This window comes from Leucoraja erinacea, chromosome 1 (assembly GCF_028641065.1).
Source record: "Leucoraja erinacea ecotype New England chromosome 1, Leri_hhj_1, whole genome shotgun sequence".
NCBI classification, from domain to species: domain Eukaryota; kingdom Metazoa; phylum Chordata; class Chondrichthyes; order Rajiformes; family Rajidae; genus Leucoraja; species Leucoraja erinaceus.
This window is the reverse complement of record NC_073377.1, coordinates 47,152,704-47,168,991: the sequence shown is the minus strand read 5'-3', so window position 1 is coordinate 47,168,991 and position 16,288 is coordinate 47,152,704. Positions and strand designations below refer to the sequence as shown.

Below are 16,288 nucleotides of genomic sequence, written 5' to 3'. Positions count from 1 at the left end.
TAAATGTGAATGGAATGGCCAGCCGACCAATACCCAGCTCGCACCATTTCCCCAGCCGTTTAGAGTCCCAGAATCATACTCCACTCGCCACTTGCAAGGTGCACCAACGAGTCCCTACCACCTGCTGCTGTTTATCCCCTCCCCACTTGACCACCACTACCTGCTTCTCTCGTCGGTCGCTCTGTCCAGTTGCCCTCTTTCTGGCCCACCTCCTGCACCCCCCACCTCTGACTCCTTGTCCCCCGGAGTCGTCGACATACCTTGGAGACCACCGCAGGTGAGAGGGGAGGGAGCACCACTTTTCTCCTAGTTCTAGTGAAATGACACAAAATGCTGGAGTAACTCAACCGTATGAGGAAGGGTCCTATTTTCACCTATCCATGTTCTCCAGAGATCCTGACTGGATGAATTAGAAACATAGGAAAAATAAAAGTGCAGGTGTAGGCCATTCAACCCTTCGAGCTAGCACCGCCTTTCAATATGATCATGGCTGATCGTCTAAAATCAGTACCCTGTTCCTGCTTTTTCCCCATATCCCTTGATTCCCTTAGCCCTGAGCTAAATCTAACTCACTCTTGAAAACATCCAGTGAATTGGCTTCCACTGCCATCTGTGGCAGAGAATTCCACAGATTCACAACTCTCTGGGTGAAAGAGTTTTTCCTCATCTCAGTCCTAAATGGCCTACCCCATAATATTAAACTGTAACCCCTGGTTCTGGATTCCCCCAACATCAGGAACATTTTCCTGCATCTAGCCTGTCCAGTACTTTAAGAATTTGACATGTTTCTATACAATCTCCTCTCATCCTTCTAAATTCCAGCGAATACAAGCCCAGTCAATCCATTCTTTCATCATATGTCAGTCCTGCCATCACGGGAATTAATCTGGTGAACCAACGCTGCACTCCCTCAATAGCAATAATGTCCTTCCTCAAATTAGGAGACCAAAACTGAACATAATACTCCAGGTGGGGTCTCACCAAGTACAACCACAGTAGGACCTCCTTGCTCCTAAACTCAAATCCTCTCGCAATGAAGGTCAACATGCCATTAGCTTTCTTCACTGCCTGCTGTACCTGCATGCTTACTTTCCATGACTGATGTACAAGGACACCCAGGTCTTGTTGTACCCCCCCTTTTCCTAATCTGACACCATTCAGATAATAATCTGCCTTCTTGTTTTTGCCACCAAAGTGGATAACCTCACTTTTATTCACATTATACAGCATCTGCCATGCATCTACCCACTCACCCAACCTATCCAAGTCACCCTGCAACCTCATAGCATCCTCCTTGCAGCTCACACTGCCACCCAGCTTTGTGTAATCCGCAAACTTGGAGATGTTACAATTTACTCCCTTGTTTAAATCGTTAATATATATTGTAAATAACAGGGATCGCAGCACCAAGCCTTGCCGCACCCCACTAGTCCCTGCCTGCCATTCTGAAAAGGACCCATTAATTCCTACTCATTGCTTCCTGTCTGCCAACCAGTTCTCTATCCATGTCAATACCCTATCCCCAATATCATGTGTTCTAATTTTGCACACTAATCTCTTGTGTGGGACCTTGTCAAAGGCTTTTTGAAAGTCCAGATACACCACATTCACTGGTTCTCCATTGTCCATTCTACTTATTACATCCTCAAAACATTCCAGAAGATTAGTCAAGCATGATTTCACCTTCATAAATCCATGCTGCCTTTGACCGATCCTGTAACTGCTTTCCAAGTGCACTGCTATTACATCGTTAATAAACGAGCATCTTCCCCACTACCGCTGTCAGGCTAACTGATCTATAATTCCCCATTTTCTATCTCTCCTTTCTTAAAAAGTGGAGTTATATTACTCCAGCACTGTGTCCTTTTGTCTATTAACAATCAGCTGCAGACATCGGCAATAGCGGACACTGCTCCATCCGCTATGGTCCATTATAATGAAGGTTTACTATAAATTGTCATTGGTAATATTAATGCCAAAGAATTTAAGCTCTCACCACAATCTCTCTGGCACCATTGATTCTGATTGGGGCATGTACTCTCCACATTGCTTTCAGAAGTCGATAACTAGCTCCTTCATGTTGCCGACATTGAGGGCTAGATTATTGGCCTGACACCATGTTACTAAGTTCCCTGTTTCCTTCTTGTGCTACGTTTCGTCATTGCTTGTGATTCAGCCCACCACAGTGATGCCATCTGCATGGTTGTAGATGGAGTTAGACTCAAATTTGGTTGTACAGTCATGAGTGTGTAGGAAGTATAGTGAGAATGCATCCTTGCAGTCACAACACCGGAGGCTTGGATTGCCTCAGCTCAGAGGGAGAGCAAGGAGGGAAGAGACAATGACTTTGGGACTTTAAACTGTGTTGAGTGTTTGTTATTTATTCTATGTTATGACTGCAGGCTAAACCATTTTGTTGCACTGAAAAGTGCAATGACAATAAATTGAATCAAATCAAATCAAATCAAACTGGTGTTGAGAATTATTGTGGAGGAGGAGTTGTCACCTATACTTGCTGATTGTGGCCTGTGGGTCAGAAGGTCAAGGGTCCTGTGGCAGAGGGGAGTGCTGATTCCTAGGTACAGGTGTGGAGATGAGTTTGGATTATGGTGTTGAAGGCAAAACTGTAGTGGATATATAGGAGTGTAACGTGCTTGTTTTCTAGGTGTTCCAGAGATGGGCTTAGGGCTAGGGAGATGGCATCTGCTCTGAAACTGTGTGATGGTAAGCAAACTGCAGTGGATCAAGCCTAGCTGGGAGGCTGGAGTTAATGTGTGCCATCGCCAGTCTCTCAAAGCACTTCATGATGATAGATGTCAAACCACTGGACAGTAGCCATCAAGACACGCTACCTTACTTTTTTTTATTTGACACCAGAATAATAGTAATCTTCTTTATACAGGTGGGGAACTCAAAATGTAGTATTGAGAGGTTAAAGATGCCTGTGAATACCTCTGTCAAGATGTTCAGAGGAGGTGCTGGGGCCATGGCCAGACACTCGATCCGGGTCAGTTGCTTTCTGCAAATTCCTTCTCAGGAAGACCAATTGCACATCTGACAGTAACTGTTGGTACGGGCACACTGAAGATTGTCGGGGTGGGTGACGTTCTTTCACCGACTTTCTGTTCAAAGCGGGCATAGACCTGATAAAAGTATATAAATTGATGAGAGGCATAGATAGGATAGACAGTAAGAGGCAAAGTTTAAAGGAGATGTGCGGAGCAAGATTTTTTTTGCAGAGTGATGGGTGCCTGCAACATGCTGCCAAGGGGTGTTGTTGTGGGCAGATATGATAGTGGCTTTTATATATGGTTATGCAGAGAATATATGGATGAATTGCAGAAAGAGATGATTTTAACGGCATCATGTTTAGCAGGGACATTGTGGGATGAAGGACCTGTTCCAATGCTGTACTGTTCTATAGGGACCTTCTCAAGAGTCAGAAGCAATCCCCGCTGCTCTGCTCTGGTCCAGATGGTCCAAAGACCAAGTTCCCTTGTGGATGCAACACATGCCTCTGTTCCTTTGGCAAACAGCAGCAGCAATGTTGGCAAATAATTGGGGTTCAACTTCATGCCAGAGCACGGTGAATTTCAAATGTTCTTTGTGCCAAATATATCTGCTCATGGAATGCAGAAAACCAAATGGAATTAAAATAAATGGGGAAATCTGTGATGACCAATGCACTTCTTGAAAACGCGTCATCATTCCTCACCCTCTGGAACTGGTCCTGGAAAAATATAATTCCCTTTTTTTTGTAGTGCAGATAAGAGAAAAGAGCTCGGTCTCCTAATAAGGTTTGCCTTGCTTGTTAGGAGTGAGTGCATCTGTAATCCTTCTGAAACTGGAGCGGGTCGACGATGAAAGGAGCAAGTTATGTCCTTCCCGCCAATGTTGGAGGGTAGCACGTGCTTTCTTTTGCTGTCTGTCCCTTTCTCTGGGGGGAAAAACACTTTTTTACCGTGAGGAGCTCTTTTAAATCGAGTCGTCTGATCCTCGTATGATTTACTTCCCACTCTGCCCTCCCCTCCCTCCCTTTCTCTCCGTTGTAAGAAAGATCTGAGGTCTCTGCGCGCTGAATCTCCTGCAACCCTTGATGCGAACATGTGGGGTGAAGTTTCATGTGAGTGCCGCTTCCCTCCGGCCGCAGGCCATTTGTATCCATCCCAAGCCCCGCTCATCAGTCTGAGTGCGGAATATGTGGAGTCGGGTTTTATCCTCTGTAATCTCGGGCAAACAGGAAATGCCTGAAGATTTCCTCATAGCTCCAACTCCGAGTGCCACGGAACTTTCGCGACTTGTCACTGGAGCAAGTTGCATCCAAGCGGATCAGACGGTTTTCTCTATTGCTTTCTCTCTCAGGACAAGAAAAATAAACTTACAAGGTTTTGTTGATAATAACAATCAGCCATGTCGCGGAAGCTTCAATGTCCGGTTCTGATCCTGGTTGTCGGTAAGAAAAGGTTTTATTTTTGGACTGAACAGCGATAGTTACTACAGTTATCATTAAGATTTAATTGTGAGTCAATTTCTTAATATTATTGTCGGACACTACCAGACTCGGAGTACCAGCGCTGACATTTAATAAACAGATTATTCTCCAGAGTTTAGTTTATTTTTAATAACCATTGCCATGTACAATGTAAAACACAAGAAAGGGCCAAACGGATGCGATGATCAAATGAAGGCAATACTGTGCTAAGTTTATGAGAAACATATTGTCGGAACTAATTGCTACTACGAGCATCCCTCGGTTCTTGGTTGTCACGCAGTACAGTCGTTCTTCACTGGGGCTTGGTGCCAACTAATTTTATTTCATGATGGGATACTGCACTAGAGCCCACTTAAGGATCTTTAATAATGGATCTAAGTTTATTATTGCATTCACTTTGAAATTGAGTACTGCATGTCTTCCCGAGAGCAGTTACTAATGGGTTTGTATGTAGAAGCTTTGGCGAGTCAATTATTATGGTTTGTACAGTCATTTTCAAAAAATAATAAGTCCGAATCCTTTTTTTACCATGTTTATTTTTTCACAAGATTGAAGATAGATTTATGAATTTGTCCCTGGATTTATAAATTTATGAATTTGCAAGAAAGAAATGAAAGCTGTTGTTTTTTAAAATCATTTCCATGTGTGTTGAGAGCTCTGCTTCCACTACTTTGGGTATTCGAAATGGTGATTTGATTGAAACATATTAGATCGTGCGAGGTCCTGACACGGAGAATGGTTACTGCTGATGAATGGAAGTATGGATATATTGAGATTGCAATCAGATCAGCCATGATTATACTGAACAACTCTGCTGGTTCGAGAAACTCACTGGCTTACCCTGCACTTAATTTATTTGTTTTTATCAAAATACAAGTCCTGGAGGAACTCAGCGGGTGAGGCAGGATGTGGGGACTGGGGAGGGAATGGACAGGTGACATTTTGGGTTGGGACCCTTCTTCAGACTGATTGGAGTAGAGGAGGGGGGGAAACTGGAAAAGAGAGGAGGATAAGGCCTGGCAAGTGATAGGTGGGTACAGGTGAGAGGAGTTTAATAGTAAGATTAAACGAGAACTTACCAGTTTGAAGTTTGATCTGTATTTTATGAGGAGTTACGATGAGGGATTACGTGAAGAAGCCCGCCACGACGCATGCGTGTCATTCTTCAAAGCAGCGGTGTGAAATCACAGATAACTATAATGACTAAACATAGTAAGATTAGAGAAGAGATACCAGTTAAGTATATGATCAAGGGTGGGAGCGGAGGGCACGTAATCCCTCATCGTAACTCCTCATAAAATACAGATCAAACTTCAAACTGGTAAGTTCTCGTTTAATCTTACTATTTTACTTCGGAGTCACGTGAGTGACTACGTGAAGATTTTAAAGCTCTGTGATTTCATGCCATGGAAACGAGTCCATGCATCACGTCTGCCTTGATGACTGTAGGAGGAATTGTGTTAACATAATTTGGACATGAATTCGACATTAAAATCATAAAATATATTAACACAAAATTATAACCCCTTTTTATGGGTTTAAATTAATTTACAGAACTTAAAATTGTTTCTGCAAACGTTCCAGGTTTCATTACTGGTTTGTTGTAAAATAATTGGAATGTTTTTTCCCCCAGACCATCCTGCTGCCTTGAGGATTTGGTCCATTGGTACATCCAACTGTATCACTGCCGATGCAGCTGCAGCCCTGGTGGAATGAGATTTAAAAATATTAGTATCCACCCCAGCCTGTGTTAGCACCTGTTTCAGCCATCTTGAGATGGTCTGGACCGTCACTCTTTTGTGTGGTTGCTTGTGGCTGACCAAAAAGTGCCTTCTCATTGCCTCTTAGGATTTTCGTTTTCTCCATGTATAACGACAGATGTCTTACTATACACAGACGGTCATCTGTTGGGTATGACCTAAATTGTATATTGAGGCCTGCTGATCCTTGTCTGTTCTGCTTTACTAACTCATAGATATGAAACGTAATATTTTCTGTTGAGGAAGTCATGTTGTCCAGTCTTAGTTTATGCAGTGACTGTACCCTCTGTGCCGTGACCAATGCCATTAGCATGACTGTTTTTTAATGTCAGTCTGTGTAGGGACAGAGTTGTTGCTGGATACCAATTCCTGAGCATCTTCAGGACAATACTTACATCCCATATTTGGGAGTACCTGGTTCTTGGGGAATTAGTATTAAAAATTCCCCTCATAAGTTTTGTTACCAGTGGGTGAGTCCCAACAGTGTAACGCTCTGTCCCCTGCCATAGGTAAGTTGATAGGGCACTTCTGGCGCAGTTGATGGCACTGTAACTGAGCCCCTCATCAAAGTGGAGGCCAGCCAGATATTCCAGAACAGACGGGATGTTCATGTCTCTGTAGGTGATGTTGTTTTTATGGCAGTACATTTCCCACTTCCTGATATAGATCAGATACTGTTTTTTGGTTGACTGTCTTTGGGCCGCCGAGATCATGTTCACTGTTCGGTCCGTCAGTCCCAGTTGTAGTAGAGGTGTTTTTAAACTCTACAAATTAATAAGATCAAATGTTTATGGCATGGGTGGCTATCCCTTGTTACAGGATGTAGCAATAAATCTGGTCTATGTGGGATGGTGATACATGGTTCTAATACCATGTTTAATACCACTAGGAACCATGGTTGAGTAGGCCAATCGGGTACTACCAAAATACCAGACGCAGAGTCTTGTTGTATTTTCCTTAATACCCGACTGATGAGGCAGAAAGGAGGGAATGCGTAAATAAACAATTCGCCCCAATGCAGTGTAAATGCATCTCGCCGCTGCCCCAGGGTCTGGTTCCCATGAAACATAATTTGATAACTGGTGGTTAAGTCTGGATGTGAATAGATCGATATCTGGTGTTCCATATTCTGCTGTAATATCAGCAAATACTTTTTTATTCAACATCCATTCGGTGTTTTCATTAAATTTGCGTGACCTGGTGTCTGCCACTAAATTTAGTCTTCCTGGTAGGTATGTGGCTGATATCCAAATATCTCTCTGGATACAACATTGCCAAATTGTATTAGCCAGATTGTCACATGATGTCGATTTGTTTCCACCCATGTGGTTAATGTATGCTACCACGGTGGTATTGTATATCTGTAGTCTAACATGCTGGTGATATGACCCAGTACAATATGACTTTTGGCCATGGAATGCACCCAACATTTCCAGGTAGTTTATGCCCAGTGTGAGTAATAATGATGCCTCCTGAGGAGTCCATCTACCTCCACAGCTGGTGATGGTATTGGTGGCTCCCCACCCAAGTGCACTGGCATCAGTTTGTAGTACCATGGAAGGGTTTCTGACAATGATTGGATTGGCACAGCCAGATGTTATCTATCCACCATTTTAGTTCCATTTTAGCTTTGATTGGTAGTTTCATAGGTCTGTCAAAGTGACCTGCATTAATTTAGAGTGCTTGTATTTTTGCTCTATGTAAGTCTTGGTAATGTAGAGGTCCAAATTGTGTGGCTGGAAAGGCAGCCACCATTTTGCCAATTACTTTTGCTACCAATCTGATGGATGGTTTGCTGATGTCAATGAGGTTATTGCAAGCCTCTATTAAATCTCTAGCCTTTCCCTTGGGCAGAGTCACCGACATGTGAACTCAGTCAATGGTGAACCCCAAATAGTCCATAGTAGTGGAAGGCGTTAATTTAGATTTAACTGGATGGATAATAAATCCCAGTTTTTCAAATAACTGTTTTGTGGCTGTTACAGTTTGTTTGGCCAATTCCAAAGCTTTGCCCACAATGAGTATGTCATCTAAATATGCCATGACCATGTGTTTACGTTTCTGTAGAAACGCTAGGGCTGGTTTCAAAATTTTTGTGAACAGCCTGGGGCTGATGATAACCCATTTGGCAGTGCTTTATACTGCCAGAGTTGTCCCATCCAGTTGAATTTTAAGTAACATCTGTGGTCACCTCGTATAGGCACTGAATAGTAAGCATCTTTTAAATCGATGCTGGCCATGAAGTAACCTTTGGAAATTAATTGTTTAGCAGTAACAAAGGTTTCCATTTTGAAGTGAATATATTGTACAAATGTGTTCAATTTTGTCAGATCTATGATGATGCGACAACCACCATCTTTTTTGTTTTTGGTAAAAATATTGGACACGAATTCTAATGGTTCGTGTTGAGTTTTCTCAATTACACCTTTTACGTAAAGCCGCTCCAGTTCAGCTTGCGCTTTTGATTTTTCTTTATCAGAAAGCACGAACATTCGGTTCGGTATATGTTGAACTGGAGGGCTGTACTTGTGTATGAACTCTATTGTATATCCCTGGATACTGCTTAAGATGTAAGTATCGGTTGTTAACTTGCTCCATGCATTCAGAAAAGAGTGTAATCTCCCCCCAACCTCCATGCTCCCTGTATTTTGTAGGGAACCAGACCCACCTACCTCCATAGTTACCAGTGGCAGGTTTACTTCTCTTTGTAGGTTCTTCGCTGCTGTTGTTGCGCTGGTGTCTGGATTTTTGGTTTGGTTGGCGTTGGAGGTCCCCGCATCTTCCAAGACGGCCGGCCTGGGCCATGGCCTAAAAAAGACTCATGTTTTGAGTACCGGGCCTTCAAGCTTTCACCACTTCTGCTGGTGGGTGCGTAGGGATGCTGTCTTTGGCTGTAGTGGGTTTTTGTTGGAGTCCCTTTTATTAGTCCAGTAGGTTCTCTCGTTCCTGCACCCCTCTTGCACACTTGTCTTTCCTTCTGCGGACCCCTCTTCCAGGTCAGCCCAGAACTGACCCGCAGTGCTCCCCTCTGATGAGGTAGAAGCACTGTGCAGCCCTTCAAGAGGTACTGCTGTGGGTTTATCACAGGGCCCACAGTGACCTGACTCCATCTCCCGGAGTCTGTCACGTTGGAGCAAATGCTCCACACACTGCTCCATCCGGCTCCAGCGCTCTCGGTCGCTGGCCGCCCGCGGTTGTTCAAAGTCGGACTCCTCTGAGTCCACGACCTTGTTTGTTTTTGTGTCTAGCCTTACCGCCCGGCCGCGTGGATCTGGCCGGTGCGGAGGCGACATCGGGCACAGCTGATCCCACTATCGGTGATCCGAGTGCCGCTGGCTGCTGCTGGCTGCCCGCTGCTCCGCGGTCCTCCCTCACCAGCTTTGTCGCAGACCTTGTCTTCTCCACCTGTAATCAGCATGGGAAAACACAAAAAGACCGCAGTTCTTACCTGCAGGTCCTGGTTTAAATTGTCGCTACGGGGGAACGTCGTTCCACCCCGCCTCCTGCCGTTATCGACTTGTCAAAAGTCGACGGCCCCATTCTGAATAGTCTCCCGCCCGGCCGTGGTGTTCTGGCCGGCGCGGGATCAGAAATCGGCACAGCTGATCCCTTACGGGGCTTGTGCCTTCAGCTGCTGCTGGCTCCCGCAACTTCGCGGTCCTCCCCAGCCAGCTTCACTCGCAGCACTTGTGGACACTATTTTGTCCAGCTTCCCCCCCCCCCCCCCCCCCCCCCTGTGTAAAACAGCGCGGGGACAAACACTACCGCAGAGTAAATCACTTACCTGCAGGTCGCAGTTTCAAACTTACCGCTGCGGGGGAACGCTCCACCCCGCCTGTCGTTTCGCAAGCGTGAAAGCGATATGACACGCATGCGTCGTGGCGGGCTTCTTCACGTAGTCACTCACGTGACTCCGAAGTAAAATTGGCAGATGGGTGGACTAATTAACTTAAAGCTGGAGGTGAAAAGGAGACTAAAGGATGTCAGATAAGGAGCGGAGGGGAGGAGTGAAATGTAACGCTGGAAGGGGAGAGGAGAAAGATGGTGGGGGGGGATGGGCTAGAAGTGAAAAAGGACATGTAGGGATATGTGTAATATCTCCTGTGGTTGCAGGGGAAAGTATTTAGGGGGGGCAGTTTGGGTGGGAAGGGATGTGTCCATCTATCACATGCCCGGAGCAGTGGAGTAAATGGTCTCTGTGTAAAAATTACCCCAGCACTTTTTTTTCCTGAGCTTTAAGTTCCTAGCACTTTTTTTTCCAGCTTTAAGTTCCTAGGAGTAAATATCACCAGCAACTTGTCCTGGATTACCCCTATTGATGCAATGGCCAAGAAAGTTCACCAATTTCCTTAGGAGGCTTAGGAAGTTTGGCATATCCCCTACAACTCTCACCAAGTTCTACAGATGTGCCAAAGAATGTTTTTTTTTTAATCAGAATGCGTCACAGCATAGCTGAGGAACAGCTCCATCCAATACTGCAAAACAATTGCAGAGAATTGTGAACGCAGGCCAGACCATCACACAAGCCAACTTCCCTTCCATTGACTCCATTTACACTCCACGTTGTCTCGGAAAGGCCACCAGCATAATCAAGGATGAGTCTCAACCTGGTCTCTCCCTCTTCTCCCCTTTCCCATCAGGCAAGGGGTACATAAGTGTGAAAACTCACATGTCCAGAATCAGGGACAGTTTATTTTCCGCTGTTATCAGGCAACTGATCCACCCTATCAACAACTAAAGAGCGGCCCTGGGCTACTATCTACCCCTCAGGAGACCCTCGGGCTGTATTTATTTGGATTTTACTGTATTTTAACTTGAACTAAACGTTAGTTCCTTCACCATGTATGTGTACACTGTGGATGGCTTGATTGTAATCATGTATTGTCGTTCTGTTATCTGGTTAGCATGCAACAAAAGCTTTTCACTGTTCCTCGGTACACATGACAAAACTAAACAAAAATACATTTTCTTCCCGCTACTCCAGTCAGTCTGAATGAAAGATCCTGAAACGTCACCTATCATTCCCTCCTCAGATGCCTTCTCACCCGGTGAATTCCTCCAGCACTTTGTGTTTTGCTCAAGATCCTACATCTCTTGTGTCTTCATTGTTTGTTCTGTAAGATAGACAGACAGCAATGGCTGCAATCCATGTGTTATATGGGTTCACAATCAAGAGAGCAGGACAAAGTAAGGGAGCATCATTGCAAGTATACCTGGACATTTATCTGCCATGTAAGGAGATGTCACTACTTAAATTCAGTCTGAACTCAAAAACTGTGTGTCGGAGAACTCTACATTTAACTAAGATTCGAACTATTCTGAATGTAATTGTGGTGAACATTATAAACATTCTTCCTGAGGTTAGCTTAGTAAAGCTTTTATGTGGTACTAAGCTCTGTAGAGATTGCTTTTACTTTGTACTGATTTAGATGATGTAACTAAAGCACTCAGAAGCTTTCAACAATTTACAGTCTTTGCCTTTTGTCTTACTTTTCATAGTCATCCTTCCTGCAACGTGGACTGCCAGTGGGGCAAGCCCACATTTATCAATTTTGCTTTAATCTTCCTTTAGTAGGAGGATTGTATGACAGGCCAGCATGCACAGTGCATTACCAATGAGCAGTCAGCGGGCTACTTGAATTGCCGCTGAGACGATGAGCAAATTTGAAAAGCTGTTTTAGAAAGGGATATCTAAAATATTAACTATCAGCAGCGAAAAAATGGGCATATATTTTCAAATAAGTGTGTAAAAGGGAACTTGCAGGCAGTGATGTTCTATGGTGCCTGCTTAGCTTCTTCACCAGGAGTGCTTGGAAACGACTACTAAAGAATTGTTGGAAAGTTGAGGTGGCATGCTTGTAGATTGTCCACAGTGCAGTTTCGGTATGGATCAAGTGAGTGTTTAAAATGCAGAGCAGCTTCAATCAGTGGGGTTCCTTGTGTAAGACCTCCCAGCCATTTCCTTGGATAATTCCTCCATAATTTAATTACAGACCTCTGTGCTCATTCTGTGCTCACAGTGTGCACATTTATTTCCCATTATTTTAAGTGATGTCATATTACAATTGTGGAATTTGTTATTTGCAAACAATTCCTTAAATGACCTGGTATCTATCAATGGCTTTCAATAACTAGTATATTTTAACTTGTACTTTCCTCTGCTCCAAGATCGTTTTGAAAGCTCCATCATCTTACACAAACATCCGGATTGAATCATTGTATCTTGTTTCATAATATGTGCTCTTATAAAATTGTTATCAAATTGTAATCTTTGTACCCTTTCAAAATGAATAACTGAGCAGTGTTCTCCCAGCTTGTCAGAAGAATAAACATCTGCCATCAAATCATCGACCATAAAACAAGGAACAGTACAGCACTGGAACAGGCCCTTCGGCCCACAATATTTGTGCCGCACATGATACACAAATCAATTCTTATCAGCCAAAATCTATGGAGTAATTAGAACTGTACACTACTCCAAATGGGGCCTAACCAATGTCCTATAAAGCTGCATCATAACTTCCTGACTCTTATACTTAAAACCCCTGCCAATAAAGGCAAGCATAACTGCATTATCTACTTACATTGCCAGATTCAGAGAGATATGAATGTGGACCCCAAGATCCTTCTGTATATCAACACTGTTAAGGATTTTGTCATTAATTGTATATTTCCCCCTTTATCTATTTCCCACTGGTCTATATCCCACGGTATACTTTTACAGCCTTCCTCATACTTTGTAACCACAATTTATTTAGTCAGGGGGTCGTTCACAAGCTCATAAGTTATAGGTGCAGAATTAGGCCATTCAGCCCATCAAGTCTACTCTGATAGTGATTTCCATGGATGGCTGTGGAGGCCAAGTCATTGGGTATTCTTAAAGTGGAGATTGATAGATTTTTGATTACTAATGGCTCGTTTTCACGGGGCGACTTGACGCAAGATGTAGCCAGAGTGGAGTGGTCGTGGTCTAGCACGATATCACACGATATAACGGGGGTAGAGTAAAGAGTTCCCACGGTACTCGGCAATTCTGTCATTTGTGCGAGTGACTTGTCCGTCTCCCGATCTTTCCCGAATGAACATCGTGGACTGTAGTGTAGTTAATCACGTGGCACAAATGATGTTACTTTGTTGTCACACACTATATTCGTTTTTTTCACCCGAGCTCTTTAATGAGCTGAAGAATAATCTGTGTTTTTTTAGACAAATGTTGTTTGGTGTGATGCACCTTCTCTCAATATGTGCAAGAAGTCGTCTTTTTATTTTGTCAAATATGAATAAAGACTATGTCTCACATTGACCGTGATGATTGTGTTATTTTATGATCTACTGAGAGGTGAAACTTTCAGTCTGAAGAAGGCTCTCGACCCGAAACGCCACCCGTTCCTTCTCTCCAGAGATGCTGCCCGTCCCGCTGAGTTGCTCCAAGCAACTGGTGTCTATCTTCAAAGGACTGACCAGGACTGCCTCTCTCTCTCTCTCTCCCTCCCTCTCTCTCACACAGGCATGAATGGATGAACTCCGCGGGCCAGGCAGCATCTACGGAGGGAAATGGACAGGCGACCCATTCTTCAGGCTGCCTTATGTCTCTTCCCCCCCCCTCACCCCAACTCCCACCCACACACACGAATGCTGGAGAAACTCAGCGGGTGCAGCGGGGCCGAAACGTTGTCTATTTCCTTCGCTCCACAGATGCTGCTGAGGAGCTTCTCCAGCATTCGCGTGTGTGGGTGGGAGAGAGAGACATAAGGCAGCCTGAAGAATGGGTCGTCTGTCAATTTCCCTCCGTAAATGCTGCCTGGCCCGCGGAGTTCCTCCATTCATGCCTGTGTGAGAGGGAGGGAGGGAGAGAGAGAGAGAGAGAGGCACACACAAGGTGGATGCGAAATCTTACCTGCCTGTTTCAGTGACAGACACCCACCGCCAGTAAATGAAGTCACCCCCATCTGTCTCCCCCTCCTCTCCCTCGACTCCCCCACCTTTCCCTCCCAACTCCAGTCCTGTCCCGACCCCCTGGGTAACTGAAGGTTTCCCGCTGTAATTAAAGAGTTCCCACGGTAGACTGTAAAACTGGGACCCTGGTTCTGGACTCCCCCAACATCGGGAACATTCTTCCTCCATCTAGCCTGTTCAATCCCGTAGATACGATTAGACAGGTATCTAGTTATTTAATTCATTTAATGATTTCTATCGCCCAGCCTCTCATCTTTCAATCGGGTTCGGCCAGGAAGGAACGGTGACCGCAAGAGTTACTACGGATATCGCACGGGACACTTTGTTCATAAAATGTTGCAATGCTCAACCACAAGTGCACAAGTCACTCTTGGACAAATTCAAACATGTTTGAATTTTCTCCCGAGTACCCAAGTTACACGATTACCTGCCGTTAGCGCCACGGTGGTCCACAAATGCCGTACTGTTACCGCACGAGGTTCCCACGATGTCAAACTCTGGTTACCTCTAGCGTCAAGTCGCCCCATGAAAAGGGGGTTTAAGGGTGCCTAAGGTTATGAGACAGGAGAATGGGATTGAGAGGGAAAGATTGATAAGCCTGAATGCCGAAGTAGACATGATGGGTGCAATGGCCTCATTCTGCTCCTATTATTTATGATCTTATGAACAATCTTCGTGTCATCTGCAAACTTGATAACTAACCCATCTATGTTTACATCCATAGACACAAAAAGTTAGAGTAACTCCACAGGTCAGACAGAATTGTCTGAAGAAGGATCTTGGCCCAAAACCTCACCTCCTCTTTTTCTCCAGAGATGCTGTCTGACCTGCTGAGTTGGTCCAGCTTTTGAGTCAATCTTCGATTTAAACCAGGATCTGCAGTTCCTTTCTGCACATTATGTTTAAGCCCAAGTCATTTATATACATCACAAACAACAAAGGTTAGACCACAGATTGTTGCAGAAATCCACAGATTTATAGCTTCAATATCGTCCTTCCACCATTATCCTCTGTCTTCTATCAGTAAGCCAGTTATGAATCCATACCACCAAGTCACTGTTATGGATATCATGGATGACTTTCTAAAATCTATGCAAACATATCCACTCCCCTACCCTCATCGATCACCTTCATCACGTTATTAAGACATGATCTGCCATGTACAAATCCATGTGACTGTCCCTAATTAACCTATTCTCTTACAATAGGGATTAATCCTATCCTGAAGATTACTCGCCAATAGATTCTGACACTGACATGAGGCTCACTGGCCTATAGTTCTCTGGATTTTCTCTATTTCTCTTCTTAAACAAAGGAGGATCATTAGCTACTCTCTCGTCCTCCAGGACCTTAGAATGGAATATTCATTAGACAGCAATAGTATACAATTTATGCAATGTCTTCCACTAATATTCTTTCACGATCTATCGAATGGCATTACAGTCCCACAGTTTTAGATCCCACTCTGCCTCACCCTCTCCATCCTATCGGGGTGCATCATAAATTGACAACTGTTCTGCGCAAGAAATTGCAGAGTTGTGGATGTGGACCATTCCATCGCACGAACCAGCCAACTGAACCCCTCCCCATTGATTTAAATTAAATTTCATAATGCCTCGGGAAAGCAGCGAACATAATTAAGGATTGTTTACATATGATCTTTCCTTCTACTCTCTTTGCCATCAAGCAGAAACATGGGGTTGAAAGCACGCACCACCGTATTCAGGAACTTCTTCTTCCCTGCTGTTATTAATCTGCTGAACAAACCTCTCATAAGCTAAAGGGCCTGTCCCACTGTAATTCAAGAGTTCTCCCGAGTTCTCCCCTGATTTGAACTTGTGTAGTGTATGAAGCGGGTACGTAGGGGCTCGTACGAGTAAAAAGCGGCTCGTATGAGTAAAAAAGTAAAAACATTTTTCATCACGTATTTTTTTACTCGTGGACATTTTTCACAGTGTTGAAAAAACATCACGAGTTTACCGGATTTGCCGAGTACCGACCATTATTCGTACGAGCCGCTACGTGACATCCACGAGCTCCGACGTACACGCTTACGTACATTACACAAGCTCAAATCAGG

At 44.2% G+C, this 16,288-nt stretch overlaps 1 protein-coding gene across 1 annotated transcript in view; it reads left to right on the top strand.

Annotated features, from left to right (window-relative positions):
* Positions 1-2,760: 2,760 nt before the first annotated feature.
* The window catches only part of LOC129696242 (integrin alpha-1-like), a 100,494-nt gene continuing 86,966 nt past the window's right edge, over positions 2,761-16,288 (top strand). The window contains exon 1 of the mRNA XM_055633951.1: positions 2,761-4,453. Within this exon, the coding sequence (XP_055489926.1) occupies positions 4,411-4,453 (43 nt within the window). The 5' untranslated portion in view covers positions 2,761-4,410. The remainder of the gene's footprint in view (positions 4,454-16,288) is intronic.